We start from the raw sequence: 13,461 nt of genomic DNA on the forward strand, positions 1-13,461 counted from the left end.
TCTCCTTACCGCTCATGCCTCCTGCACAGGTTTCAATCTGAGCTCCAGCGCACGCCTGTGCCTCTTCAGCTGACGTCCTGGCCGCCCCTCCAAACCCAATCTCATCCTTGTAGGTTTTTCTAAAGCAGGATTTGCACAAGTGGTGTGTTTTCTTCAATATTTGTTTTGCAGGCCATTTACTCGGCATGGCTATTTTTACAGTGAGTAAGGAGCGAGGCTAAAAATAACTTAGCTGGTAACCAGATCAGTTCTGCATTTGACATTTACATGGAATTCATTTGCATCTCATTTGTTCGCCTTTCTGTTTAACAGGTAGAATGTAAGAAAGCTCAGCCGAAGGAAGTCATGTTCCCACCTGGGACGAGAGGCCGGGCCCGGGGACTGCCTTACACCATGGACGCGTTCATGCTCGGCATGGGGATGCTGGGTGAGTCTGGGCCAGGGCCTGGGAACCGGGTCACCCTCCAGCTGGGCACGCTGCTTCGTCTGTCCAAGCATCAGCTTCTCCATCTATCTGTGAGGATGGTAATCCCTCTTGCAAGACAGTTGTGACCACCAAATTAGCAGAAATAGATAGATGCTTGACTCATCAGAGATACTTGATATTGTTCTTTCCCCTTTCCATTCCCTTTTTCAAATGGAGGAAAAGTTACTCTCTTTGCCTCGGGCTTCTCTACTGACATGGAGCTCTTAAACACCTAAGGACCCCTGGCTGATTTAAACTTCTGTGGGCTGAGGCTGCATTGTCTAGAACTTGGAAGAGGAGGGGATATGGCAAGGGTGGGAGATAATCCTGTCTATTTAAATGATTAACATTTCTCTCTTGGGATATCAAAATTTGCATTTAAATGGATGTCTTAAATAACGTGTTTTATTCTTTATTTGCAAAAAAAAAAAAAAAGATGAAAGAGGAAGTGTGTTTGTTCTGAGGGAAAATGGTCTCTCCTGGCCTTTAGAGAAATTGAGTTGCACATTATGCCCCTTCCTTAAAGGTATCGCTGTCCGTCCTGTGTAGATAATTGAAAATCTTGCCGCTTAAATGGCATGGAAGATGGAGAAAGTAGAGAAGCGTAGTGGTGTGGTTCGCAACAATAATTAGAAATTTCAAGGCGAGAGAACGGTATTTTAGTGCAAGTTATTGTGTGTTGGGAAAATACTAATTAAACGGGATAAATGGTACTTAATGGTGAAATTCCATTCAGGCACACAGCCTGTCTAGTTTTAATGGGTTTCATTTGGTTTGGCTAAGAGTCTCTCTTCTATATTGTTTGATAAGCTCTTTGTGTATTTTCAGATTTGCTGGTGTTTAAATCACTCCTCGCTCAGTTTTAAATTTATAAAACTTTTCTTGGCTTTATAACTTCTTAAAAATAATTGTATCTATTTGTCTGTGGAAATAATAGAAGCACGTGAAGTTATTTTGTGGAACTTTAAAAAGTGGAATGAAAATTCTCAAAATGGCTGACATGCTAATTCTTAAATTAACTTTTTACTTTAACAGAGTTTCAGGGAAAATTCCTATTGTAATTCTTTACAATTGGTTGGCCAAATGGTTCTAACACTTATGTGGAAGATGAAACACATGACAATAAATAAGAAAATTTTTTAAAAAGAGAAATGAGGAAAAAAGAGAGTTTGACCATATATCAGAACATAGTATAAAACTACAATAATTAAAATACTGTGGCATATAGGAAGACGTCTATTGGTAGAAAAGGTTAAAGAGCCTAAACTAAATGTATTTCTATGTACAAGTTTAATTATTATAAAGAAATTAAATTTTTAAAAAATTGGTGATAATTATTTCCTGGTTGACTAAAAGACCTTCATGTAGCTCTTGCTGTAAAAGATAATTTTTATATGGCCGTTACCTTATGTGGTATACCAAAAGAAACCCCAAATGGATTAATTGCTTTGAATTTTAAAATCAAATCTTAAAAAAGAGTTGAGCCTCTTACCACCTGCTGGCTTTCAGATTCTTGAAGTTTTAAATGTTGAATATAAAGTCTCTGGGGCATCAGATGGGGAGAGTTTTGGGGTCCAGATCTTCAGGAAAATCTTTCTGCCTTTACCCCCCTTTCTGCCTCTCCCTTAGTACCCTTTATATTCTGGGAAGAGTAAGCTGGTTTTCTTCCTGGGGAGGCAGAGGTCTCGAGAGAAGTAAACTCATTCACATCAGCTGACAAAGAGCTAAGTGCGGCTCAGTTGTGTTCTCCCCAGACACCAAGCAAGGTCTCAGGGTTCCAGAGACCAGAGGTTTCCTAACGGGCGCCCAGGCAGGGGCCTCGCTGGCTGCAGGAGGCATTCAACAGCAAGCAGTCCCGGAGGCCCTCTGCCTGCCTGGCCCAGGGCCAGCCCGGGGCAGCAGAGCTTAACAAGGCAGCTGTAGGCCCTGCCCTCACGGAGCAGAGAGAGGTGACATTTATCATTGCGTCACACAGGTGTGAGATTACTCGTGATAGAGTCGTGAGGTACTTTACAGGCACATGATGACGAACGGAAACCAGTCGCAGGAATCAGGGAACACCTCCCGTGTGGAGGTGACCTCTCAGCTAGGATGCGAGGCATGAACAAGCCAAGGGCAATGCAGACCGAGTAGCTGGAATGTGAGGGTCCTAGCGTGGAACCCCAAGGGCCAGCAAGCCTGCTGGTAGAGCAGGTCCTGGCAGTGTGTGTGGGGAGAGGTGACGGGCCCAGTGACCTTGACCACAGCTGGTGGGGGGCAGACCCGAGTGGCCCATGCTTCTCCGGACACAGTCCGATTAGCTCCTGCTCGCTGAGGGGTAGGAACGTGATAAATGCCAGGTGTTTGCTCATCTATCCCAATTGTGTTCTGTCATGTTCCAACTTAAGACTTCTCTGAGCTGCAGTGAAGAGGTAGTGATGGTTAGTTTCAGATGTCCTTGTGGTTGAGTCTGTTGGTTGTTGATACATCCCGCCCCCAACTCACCCCATCACCCCCACCCTCACTGCTTAAGGGCTGGCCTTCTGCCCACATGGCTCTCGTTGAGGCTCCCACCAGGGAACGCCCCATGCTCTGGCCAGGCCCCCTTGGATCTCAGAGGCTCGCCTCCTCCACCAAGCAGGCAGAGAGCTCTCTGAGCTGAACTGCTGGTGTGGGTCCAGCATCCACCGCGGTAGGCCGTGTGGACCCTGGGGAAGGACTTGGGACTCTGAAATCCAGGGATGTAGGCTTCTTTCCTGGTCAGTGTGTGACGTGGGGAGGGACAGCCCCGCCACCCTGCAGTTACCCCTCCATCAGGAGGTGGGAGCCCACACTTCATGGGGTGTTGAGGATAAATGAAACCATACCGTGCCCAGCCAGTGCTGTGTTTCATCAAATTCAAGTATACACATCATGTACTATTTAGAAAGAAAGAATTTATGCTTAACCAAACCTCATTGAGAGATGATGACCACTTTCAGGATGTTAAGATGTTCGAAACAAAAGAAGTGTGTCTTCCATTCAACAAAATACAGTATTATATACTCAACCTGGGAGCAGTTATTAGTAACATACTGGGGAGCCCTAGGCAAATTACCATCTGAATAGGTGCCTGAAGCCCTTCCACTTGGGACCCCTTCCTGCCAGTGACCAAGAGCATCACTTGGCCTGCCTCTGTGTGTGACTTGTGCCCTGGCTTATGCACCCTCATCCTCGGATGAGGTCCCCAGTCAGAGGAGTTGGATTGTCTTTGAATTTCTGCCTCCCAAGGAGATTCTTGCACTGGACTCCAAGCCTCCTCGCCCCCAGCTCTCCTGAATCCCCCAGCCACTATGTTGCGGCCGTCCAGACGCCTGCCGAGATGGGGCATCCTGAGAGGTCCCCACTTGTGCCCCCAGTCAGGAAGCAGCTCGGCAGAGGTGGAATCAGACCAGCACCCAGGAAACAAGCCCACAGTCTACAGTCTGGTCGCCCTGTTGCCCCCCACCCCGAGCCGGGCTGGGGTCTCCGCCAGCCTTCTCTGCCGTGCTCGCCAGGATCTTCCCAGGACTGCACTGCATTCGCCCACGGGTACAGCTGGGCACCCCAAGCCCCTGGACTCTTGGGAGAGGAGTTTGCCATCTGCTGCACTGTGACTGAAGCCCTTGCTTTTTCCCTCTAAAGGGATGGCATCCGGAGTCTAATCCTTTCCAGTATGGCCTGACCTGACCCCGTCAGTCACCCAGGTCCCCGACTCCATGGTGCTCTGGCCTCCGTTTATCAGTCTTAGAATCACCATCATCGCCACCACACCAATTTGGTTAATGAGCTTGGCTCACGCAGAAACACTTCCGTTTAAGTTTGTTAAGGAGACGAGGTTCCCGTGATTAAAATTTTTATTGTTGAAAGGATAGAAAATTATGTAACACTGGTAGTGATTTTTAGAATTGAGACTGTAAACCGCTAAAGCTTTTAAATCCATTCACTCAACAAGTATCTGTTGAGTACCTGCTAAGTGCCAGGCATTGTTCTAGATGCTGAGGAGGCAGCAGAGAAAGAAGTCTCTGGTATCAGGGAGCTGACATTCTAGTGAGACAGCAGACACCCTCATCTATAAATGACTTGGAAACCATGGAACTAATTTTTCAATGCCCTTTAAGATCTTCTCTGTACTTTGGGAGGTCTCATCAGAGGGAGGCTGATGAGGGTATCGTTGTGCAGTTACTCTTTCTTGATCTCTCTTGATGTGGTGGCCAGCCTTCTTGGGAAGAAACCTCCAGTTGCTTTGGGTTTGGTTTTCATAGCCTTTGACAGAATCATTGGAATAATCAGCCCAGTGGGAACTCCTTGAGGAAAGTGTAGGAGAGAAGGAGTCATCGTTCCCTGCCTTTGAGACGGCCAAAACCAAAGTCAAGCAACATCCCTAGGAAAGGTATTTTTGCAGCCCTCAGACTGTTCTCTGCCTTGCCCACCTAGTGCATTAGAATCTCTGGTTTTTCTTAAATGAAGGTGGACTCAATAAAAGCAAACATGATTACTGTTGCTATATCTGATCCCTCTCGGCCTTCTCTGCCCTCAGACACATAATCCTACTGCTTCTATCTTGACCTCGCTGGGCACACGCTACGTAACACGTTTGATACCAGTAGCAGAGAAATACCTCATTGCTGAGGCTTTGAGAAAAAGCTTCACCTCATGGGCCCAGAAGTGGAGAGACACTATTGACCGGCTGCAGAAAGCCAGGGGCATTCTCACCAACACTGTGAAATCCTGACCCAGTGCCCCCCGACATTAAGCCCCTCAGAAATGAAAGCCAGAAAAATATTTCTTTTTTGTCTGGAAGGGGCAAGGAGCTGTAATCTGCTGGCATTCACTAATCAAAAGGAGATTGGCTGGAACATACAGCAGCATGCCTAGACTCATTTGTAATTTCAACTGGGATTTGTCTTTCCCCAAATATCTGTTGAGGTCATACCCAAAAAGAGGTCTCCATTTGTTCAGCTGGTTTTCTGGTAAACAGAGGAAACTCAAAGTTCAGCTCTTCATTTTCCTTCTAGAGCAGCACAGTGCACAGAACTTTCCACGATGGTGGAAAACCTGTATCTGCACGGCCCAAGATGGTAGCTACATGTGCCTATTGTGTATTTAAGGTGGGGCTGAAGAACTGACTTTTTTTTAATATAGTTTAAATTAGATTAAATTTTAATGGGCTAGCACAAGTCTGGAGGAGCCCCTGCAACTCCAGGTGATTATGTTGGCCCAGGTCCTTGTAGACAGTGGCCTGGGAGGGGCTCTTGGCACTTGGTATCGTATCTGTATACAGACCTCATGGAGCCGCCCTGGTGCCCGAGGTAACACTGTGCACACTGCCAGCAGACTGTCCCTCACTGGCAGCTCCCTGGATAAACAGCCCTTGTCTCTTGTCTCTTTCAAGTCGGGGCCCTCGGTGGAACAGTTTTCCATGACTATGAGTTAGTTGAGTCACAGAGCCGGGAAGAGAATTTGTCGTGTGCCCATCTAAAATACAGACACCTTCTAGGGTTGGAGCAAATATCTGAAGCCACCATTCTGAGAATTCTTCCAGCATCGCCCAAATGATCGGACTGGCAAATTCAAAATCTCTTGTTGATAATTCCCCGCCACACACACACACACAATGGAAAGCCTGTCTGCACGAAAGGTGGTCATCCAGGCAGAAGGTTTGGTTTTTTCCTTTAGTGACAAGAGATAATTACTGTGGGATTGATCAGGCATCCAGAGTACTGGAGCAAATAAATTGTGCAGTGGCCAGTGCAGGAGGGGCCTGGCTGCTAATGGAAGTGGTGGCTGGGTCATCTCACTGTAATGTGGCTTGATGGAGCGTCTGCATGGGGCTGCTGTAATGTGCTATTGATATGCAGCCAGCCAATTTCCCCTGTGTGGCCGGGGCTGTGAGCCGCTGGAGCAGAGCTGGGCTGCACAGCAGTAAATGAAGAGGAAAATTGAAGTAATGTTGTATTATAAATTTATGATTTCATCTGCTTGACCCAGAGGATGTTCGGTGATGCGGGGGTGGAGATAAGATCCCCCACTCAGGCAGATGCCAAATTCTCGTCTTTGTTGTATAGGAGACAGTTTTGACATGTCCGGGAAGATTGGGGTGAGGCCCCAGATTGGGGTGAACGTGACCATTTTTTCATCCTTCCTGTGCCAGGGAGAAAGCAGACACATTGTACTGGTGATCTGAATCAGCGAGGGACTGGGCGTTCACCACCCTCCACGCCACCTGTCCTGAGGGAGTCTCAACGGTGACACATAGGCTTGTAATTTGCCGTCATGTTAACACTGAAATAAGACCCCAGTGCTGAAGTTAGAGGCAGAGGAGCCATTTTTCATGAGGAAAACCCCTCAGCAGCGGTGATTTGGCTGTTTGCGTATAATCGGTTTTTCAGTATTGTTGAAATAATGGTAGGAAATCTAGTGCTGAAAGATCTGATTTGATAGCAGGTGATTAATTTGGAGGAGACTTGGGCAGAACACCCATGACATGGATGCCAAGGAAGGAGCCAGTGTGTGTCCACTTGGGGCACCTGGGTCCCCGTCTCTGTTGTCCTCTCCCCGTCGGGCACCAGAGCTCGGCGGACTCACTGGGGTCTGCTCCTCTGTAGTCAGGGCAGAGCTGCCAGGTCTGCTCCTCTGTAGTCAGGGCAAAGCTGCCAGGTCACGCTGGCTGGTTCCTGGCCCACCACGAACCAGGTGCGGGGAGAATAAGCTCATGGGGAAAGAGCAAGCAGCAAGACCCTTTTGGGATGTAAACAGGTTTTGGTGGATTGGCCGATGAGTTGCGATGGGAGATTTGGAAAGGCTCTGGCCAAAGCAAAGGAAAGGAGCCACACTGGTTTCTGTTGAGAATCAGGGTCTCTGGTGAGAATTAGCGCTGCAGGGGACCTGCAAAGGTCCCTACAGATGGCACGACTCAGTTACCCAGAGGAAAGGGGGTCACCCCCCATGGCACGGCCCTGGGCCAGAGGCAGGGCTGGAGAACCCGCCTCCTGATGTGCAGTCCAGTAAGCTTCTGTCCCGGATCTTGACAGATCCTATCCTCTGGTCAAGACAGAAGCTGTGACTCCAAAAAGCAGAGAAGTGAGAAGGGGTGAGACCCACTTCTGAACCTCCGAGGGGTCTCCCCGGTGGCTCGGCGTTAAAGAATCCACCTGTAATGCAGGGGATACAAGTCCGATCCCTGGGTCAAGAAGATCCCCTGAAGGAGGGCATGGCAATCCACTCGGGTATTCTTGTCTGGAGAATCCCACGGACAGAGGAGCCGTCAGGCGATAGTCCACTGGGTCACAAGAGTTGGAGATGACTGAAGCGACTTAGCACGCACACATGAGGCCTGAGAGCACTCAGGGCAGGCAGCAGGAAGACCTGCCGACTCTTAACTCACGTCGAGGCTCCCAAGCTGGAATTCCGTGAATGATCCTGGTCTTCAACCATCACCTACAGGGTCAGAAAATGCTTGTAACTTGTGAGAAGCCATCTTAAAGACAGATGATGTGCCCCCAGAGCCTGTGTCCAGGGTATTTATGTTGCTGTCTGGAGCCACGGGGATACATGTGGAAACCTCTCATTGTCATCCTTAGAGCTGGAGGGGGTGGAGACTGCCCTAAACCTGCCCATCAGAGCAGCTTTCTACCAGCGTTTTGGTGACAAAGCAACAGAAATAACTCTGACTGCTGTCAGCAGTAAAGGAGATTATTGGAAGGGGCTTGGGCAACGCACAGAACTGCCAGGAAGGCTGGGGAACAGGAAGGAACTGGGAGCTAGGCGGTCAGCCACAGTGCGACCAAGGGACAGCCCAGGAATGACACAGTCAGGGCGCAGCCGTTGGTATCAGTGGACCCTGGGCTCTGTGTGCTGCTAATGCCAGAACAGATTCTGAACTGCCCTCCTTCCCTGCCCCCCTGTTCCCTGGGGCAGACTTCCACTGGCCCAGCCCAGGTTCACAGTCTATCCCAGCTGCCAGGCTCAGCCAGAGCAGGAGGGAGGCCTTTCGAGACTCAAAACACAGAGAAGGGGTTTCAGGTGCCAAGCAGCCAAAGACAACCACAGACATCTGGCTCAGAGGTCAGAACACAGGTCGGGCAGGTGGTGGTGGTGGTGATGGTGGTGGGAGAGTAGGTGACCAGGGTGGTATTTTAAGAGCGTGAAGGGGCTGAAATTCTACACTGAGCAGAGGGAGTCGGAGGGGCATGGCCGGCTGGAATGGGGTAGCCATGGGCGTCTGACGTTCAGGATTAGCCCAGCTATCTTTGTATCCTGAATCAAGAGGCTCGGACATGGAGAGAGGCACAGTGAAGGGTAGGGAGTTGCAGTGGCATCTCCTGGGGGCTGGTAACAGCGAAAACCACATGAGCCCCAGAACTTGCCAGTGGTTACCACTGCACCCCGTGCACAGCCCAGCAGCTGTTTCCACAGGCACCCCTCAGTTAGCCACCACCCCAGGGTGTCCACAGGGATGGGCGCCTGGAAGGACCATGCTTGCTGGGAGATGCCAGCGAGGCTTTGCGTTCATGCTCGCGGTGCACGTTTATAGCCAGGAGCTCCCAGTTCTCCCAGGGCCTTGGGAAGACACGGTGGCATCTCCCTGCCTGACACCGCTGGGTCCCCGCGTCTCCTGGGCCGTATCTCACTGGGCCCACCGTTTTTCCAGAAGCACAGGGTCAAGCCTGAGTTTGCCCCCAGACTGTGAACCACACCCCCGTCACTTATGCTCTGTCCATGGTGCTGGCGCTGCCGCCTCAGGAGGAGGCATTACACGAACTTTAATCTCCTACTGTCAATAGCTTTAAGGTAAAGTATATTCAGGGTAAGCTCTGCAAATGCCAGCGCCAGGAGCGAGCCAGGGTCTGGGGCTAACGCATGGCATTTACTCTGCAGGTTCAAGAAAGTGTGTGAGCTTTAGGGGTCTCTCTGCCCAAATAGGGTCTAATCACCAGCAGACTGACAGCAGTGCCCCAGCCGTGGGCAAGAGGTGACCCAGGCCCTGGGTAAAGACCCCCCACAGGAGACAAGTCACTTTGTGGAGGAAAATAGCTCACTCTGTTTCTCACTGCCACCCCCTCGGGATCCTCCCAACCAGAGGCAGCTGCCCTCTCTGACACGGTCTTTCTCTCTGTGTTCAAGGCTACCCCAACTTTGTGGCAACCTATGGCCGCGGATACCCCGGATTTGCTCCTAGCTATGGCTATCAGTTCCCAGGTGAGTGGCTTTGTGTCCTGGGGCTTTGGGGACACGGGAGGTGAACTGCATTGGGAGCGGGGGGCACTAAGGAGAACCAGCTCATACTTAGGTTCATTCACAGACCAGCCTACAGATCTAACTGGGTCAGAATGCATTTTCTGATTAACTGAAGTGTTTCACGGGTGCCAGGTCACGGAGAATGACTTGTGTTGGGGGAAGAACTGATCAGGAGCCCTCTATCCACTCCCCCTCCCTTTTCTGAACCTGCTTCCCAGTTCTCTCTCCCTGGGGAAGGGACTGAACTCTGGGCCCTCCGCCTCCCAGCACCCATGTGCCTTGCTGTCTAGACCCCATCTCCCTTGCTCCTCCCCTCCTCTGGCTCTGATGTCCTTCTGACGTGTGTGTCAGGTGTGCTCTCAGGTTTGGACCTCCTCTCCATCCTGTGGGGTGGTTAGAGTCTCCCTCCCCTCTGCGTGGACATCAGAGACTCGAGGCAGAGCCCCTGGTTTTGCCCACTCACATGCCCAGGCTGCCCAGCTCACATGTAGCCAGGGAGGCCTGGGACCCTCACCTGGGGGGCCAAGGACCCTGTAGGGATGGAGGGGGGCTGCTGAAGGAAGCAATGTTTTATGGGGCTTGCTTCTCCCTAGAGGGGGCCAGCCAGCCTTTCTCAGACCTGGGGAACAGCAAGAATGTGTTGGGGTGCTTGGGGGTGTTTGTGTCCTAAGGACAGCTGGAGTTCTAGAGAAGATGTTAGGAGCAGAGTTCTTTCCCCTTAGGTTCTGTGCTGTGGGAGGAGGCTCTTGAGAGCTGGACCTCCACTCCTGGTTGGTCATCCTGCCAGACCCGGAGGCCTGAGCTGCAGGGAGGCCAGGGGGGCGGGATGTGGCCCTGGGAGGGTGGTGTTCTTAAGGCAGTAGAGATGGGGGCTCATGGTGGGCGAGGGCCTCAGTCCCACCTATGCTCAGGCTGAGCTTCAGAAGGGGAGGGCCGTGATGGGGGAGGTAAAGAGCGTGATTGGGACCCTGGGAGCCATGCCCTCCAGGGGACAGGTCCTCACCCAGCCACAGAAGCCCTTGTCCTGGCTGCCCAAGGCCACAGGCAGGTCATCCAGGGTCTCGGGGCCTCCCTTTTGTCTTCCATAAATGAGGGACTTGGGCTAGATGGTCCCTGGGTCTGATTGGAAGGGGAAGGTGGAGGCAAACAGCAGACCCAAGAGCAGAGGTTCAGGTGGCAGGAGTGAGTAGGGGGGCTTCCCCACAAGCCTGTGCCCCTGGCAGGGTGGTCTCCCCACCAGGGCAGGGACCTCGGCAGGAGTCCCTGGCTGCCCCGAGGGGGACCCCACCCCCACCCCTGCTCATCTGCATGTGGCAGCTCCAATGGCCACGGGCCTGTCCGAGCAGGACGCAAGGCATCCCAAGCCGGGAAGCCAGGCACAGTCTGCACCTCCCTGGGATTTCCCCTGAAGCCTGGAGACATAGAAACTCGGTTCAGGGGGGTCACCACCAGCAAAGGTCAGGGCTCAGACTGGGACCCGGGCAGCCTGGGACGTAACTGCCATACTTGATCCTCTTTCTAGCATCCATCCGTCCAGTGCAATCAATCCCACCAGCCACGGGAAGCTTCTAAAATTTAAATTAAGTAAGATGAGAATTCAGTTCATCAACCACACTAACCACATTTCATTTACTCAGCAGGCTAGTAGCTACTGTCTGTGCAGAATATAGGGTATCTAATGGCTGGGACGTCACTGTTCTTTCTCAGCCTAACGATGGGCAGCGGCAGGTGTTTCTTAACACCGACTGCCTCCTCTCCACCTGAGCTGGCGCCCTCCGTGAATCCCCCTCTCACCTGCCGATGTCCCTGCTCTACCTGGGTGACCTGGGCTTGCCGCACACCCTTCTGGCCTCACAGTTGGTGTGAAACGCCTGCCTCTGCCCACCGTTAGGCTTCTTTGAAAATAAAAAAGAGATGTGCCCATCAAGAGGGCTAATTATGAGAGTGGGGAGCAGTTCTCTTCCAGAAAGACTGAGTGATGGCCCACCCCTGGGGACGCGGCTCCTGCTTCCCCCAGATGTCCGCTGTGTGGTCCTGCCCCTGCCCTCCTGGATTGGCGTGTGGGCTGGAATTCATACAATCCTGATCAGGGTCTCCCGTTTCCTTTTTCCCCTCTGATTTCAGCTCAGTCTGTTCTTTTTTCACTTTGTAGACTATGGCCAGTTCCACAGGACACAGTCTTTATCAGCTAGCTCTTAAGAGAGGCGTGACAGGTGGGGGTGTGCTCCCATCACTAGAGAGGGGCCAGGGTCCCGGCCAGGGCCACCGCGGCTGCCGCCGGTGCCGCTGAGCACTGCCCCAGCTGCCCGCTGGCACTTCTTCTCATTTGTGGTTCTTGGGAAGGACCCACGTGCCCAAGGCTTCACTCAGCTTGTACAGTCAGCTTTGTCCCCCAGTTCCCTCCCAGTTTGCTTTTTGTCCGCACTGCGAGTCCCTCCCCACTGAGGCCACTTGTCACCCTCCCAGTGCAGCAGGCCAGAGGGAGACTTCTCACGAGCTGTGTGGAGCTTCCTCACGGGAATCTCGGGAGAAGGCATCAGCTTACTTTAAACAATCACCGAATAGGCTTATTGGGGCATTTCATGGACGGGCTGTTCAGTGCTGGCCCACAGGGGTGGAGGGTATGTGACTTGTCCACTATACCCTGTGGTGGAGAGTTCCAGAAGTGAACACACACCCACACAGATTGTTCTGTAAACACCAACGTGAACAGTGTAATCTGGGAGAAAAACTGTATAAACACATCTGGGTGTCTGTCTTCTGGAGCCAGCCCCTCTGGTTGTTGCTATAGTAATGCACACTCATCTCTGGGAAGGGGGCCGTGGAGGCACCCTGGTGCAGCCTCACCTTAGGCCCTGTGGGCACTGTCCACGCTGGGCCCTCTTTCCCAGCATCTCTGCCCCCACCTGGCTGCCCACTGGCCTTGCTCTCCCTGCTGACCCCAAGGGCCCCCTAGCCCACTGGGGTCAGAGGGAACGGATATAGAGGGCTCATCCTGATCGGCTCAGGACCCCAAAGGGCTTCCTTTCCCCGTGATCCGATCAGTGTCCCTGGTGACTCAGTGGTAAAGAACTCACCTGCCAATGCAGGAGACGTGGGTTTGACCCCTGGGTCGGGAAGATCCCCTGGAGAAGGCAGTGGCAACCCACTCCAGTATTCTTGCCTGGAGAATCCCATGGACAGAGGAGCCTGGCGGGCTCCATGGGGTCGCAAAGGGTCAGACACGATTTGGCAACAAGCAGGCACACACATCCTTTAGACCCAACGTGTGCAGTTTGGCTCATCTCATTAAAGATGGTTGATGTCATCATTGGTTACTTTCCTTTTATTTTCCCGCAGACTTTTTCGTAGATGCTATTTTTCAAAATCTGTATGGCTTTTTTTTCTCTCTGTTTTGTTCTGCTATGAGTTGCTTTGCTTTGGTGAACTTGTGCTAGTACACGTACCTCGCAGACGTTCTAGCCATTGTCAATTTTCTTCATCTCCGTAAATAGTTCATCTGTGCTTCTCTCTAATGACGTTTTACTTTTACCCCCATAAGCAATTGAGGTAGAAAAATAAAATGTTCACCGTGGACATGCTGTGTGCAGCCATGTCTCAGCCTCACAGCGCCCTGTTCTCACTCTGGGGGAGGTGAATGCACTAAATAACCGGCACCAATGATAGCCTGGTGCAGTTTCTGAAAGCGGGTGCACTTGCCCTGACGGTCTCTGCCGCCAGCCCTCCCTGCTTCCTCTTGTCTCCTACGCTTGCCCGAG

General features: G+C 51.7%; 1 protein-coding gene across 7 annotated transcripts in view; it reads left to right on the top strand.

Annotated features, from left to right (window-relative positions):
- MSI2 (musashi RNA binding protein 2) overlaps window positions 1–13,461 on the top strand; it is a 402,467-nt gene that overhangs the window by 345,067 nt on the left and 43,939 nt on the right. For all 7 annotated transcript variants that reach the window (XM_055399098.2, XM_055399088.2, XM_055399156.2 and 4 more), the window contains 2 exons: window positions 313–427; window positions 9,590–9,664. In XM_055399098.2, the coding sequence (XP_055255073.1) occupies window positions 313–427; window positions 9,590–9,664 (190 nt within the window). The remainder of the gene's footprint in view (window positions 1–312; window positions 428–9,589; window positions 9,665–13,461) is intronic.

Source organism: Moschus berezovskii, chromosome 20, assembly GCF_049115385.1.
Source record: "Moschus berezovskii isolate FMDL1 chromosome 20, NW_MosBer_1.0, whole genome shotgun sequence".
Classification (NCBI taxonomy): Eukaryota; Metazoa; Chordata; class Mammalia; order Artiodactyla; family Moschidae; genus Moschus; species Moschus berezovskii.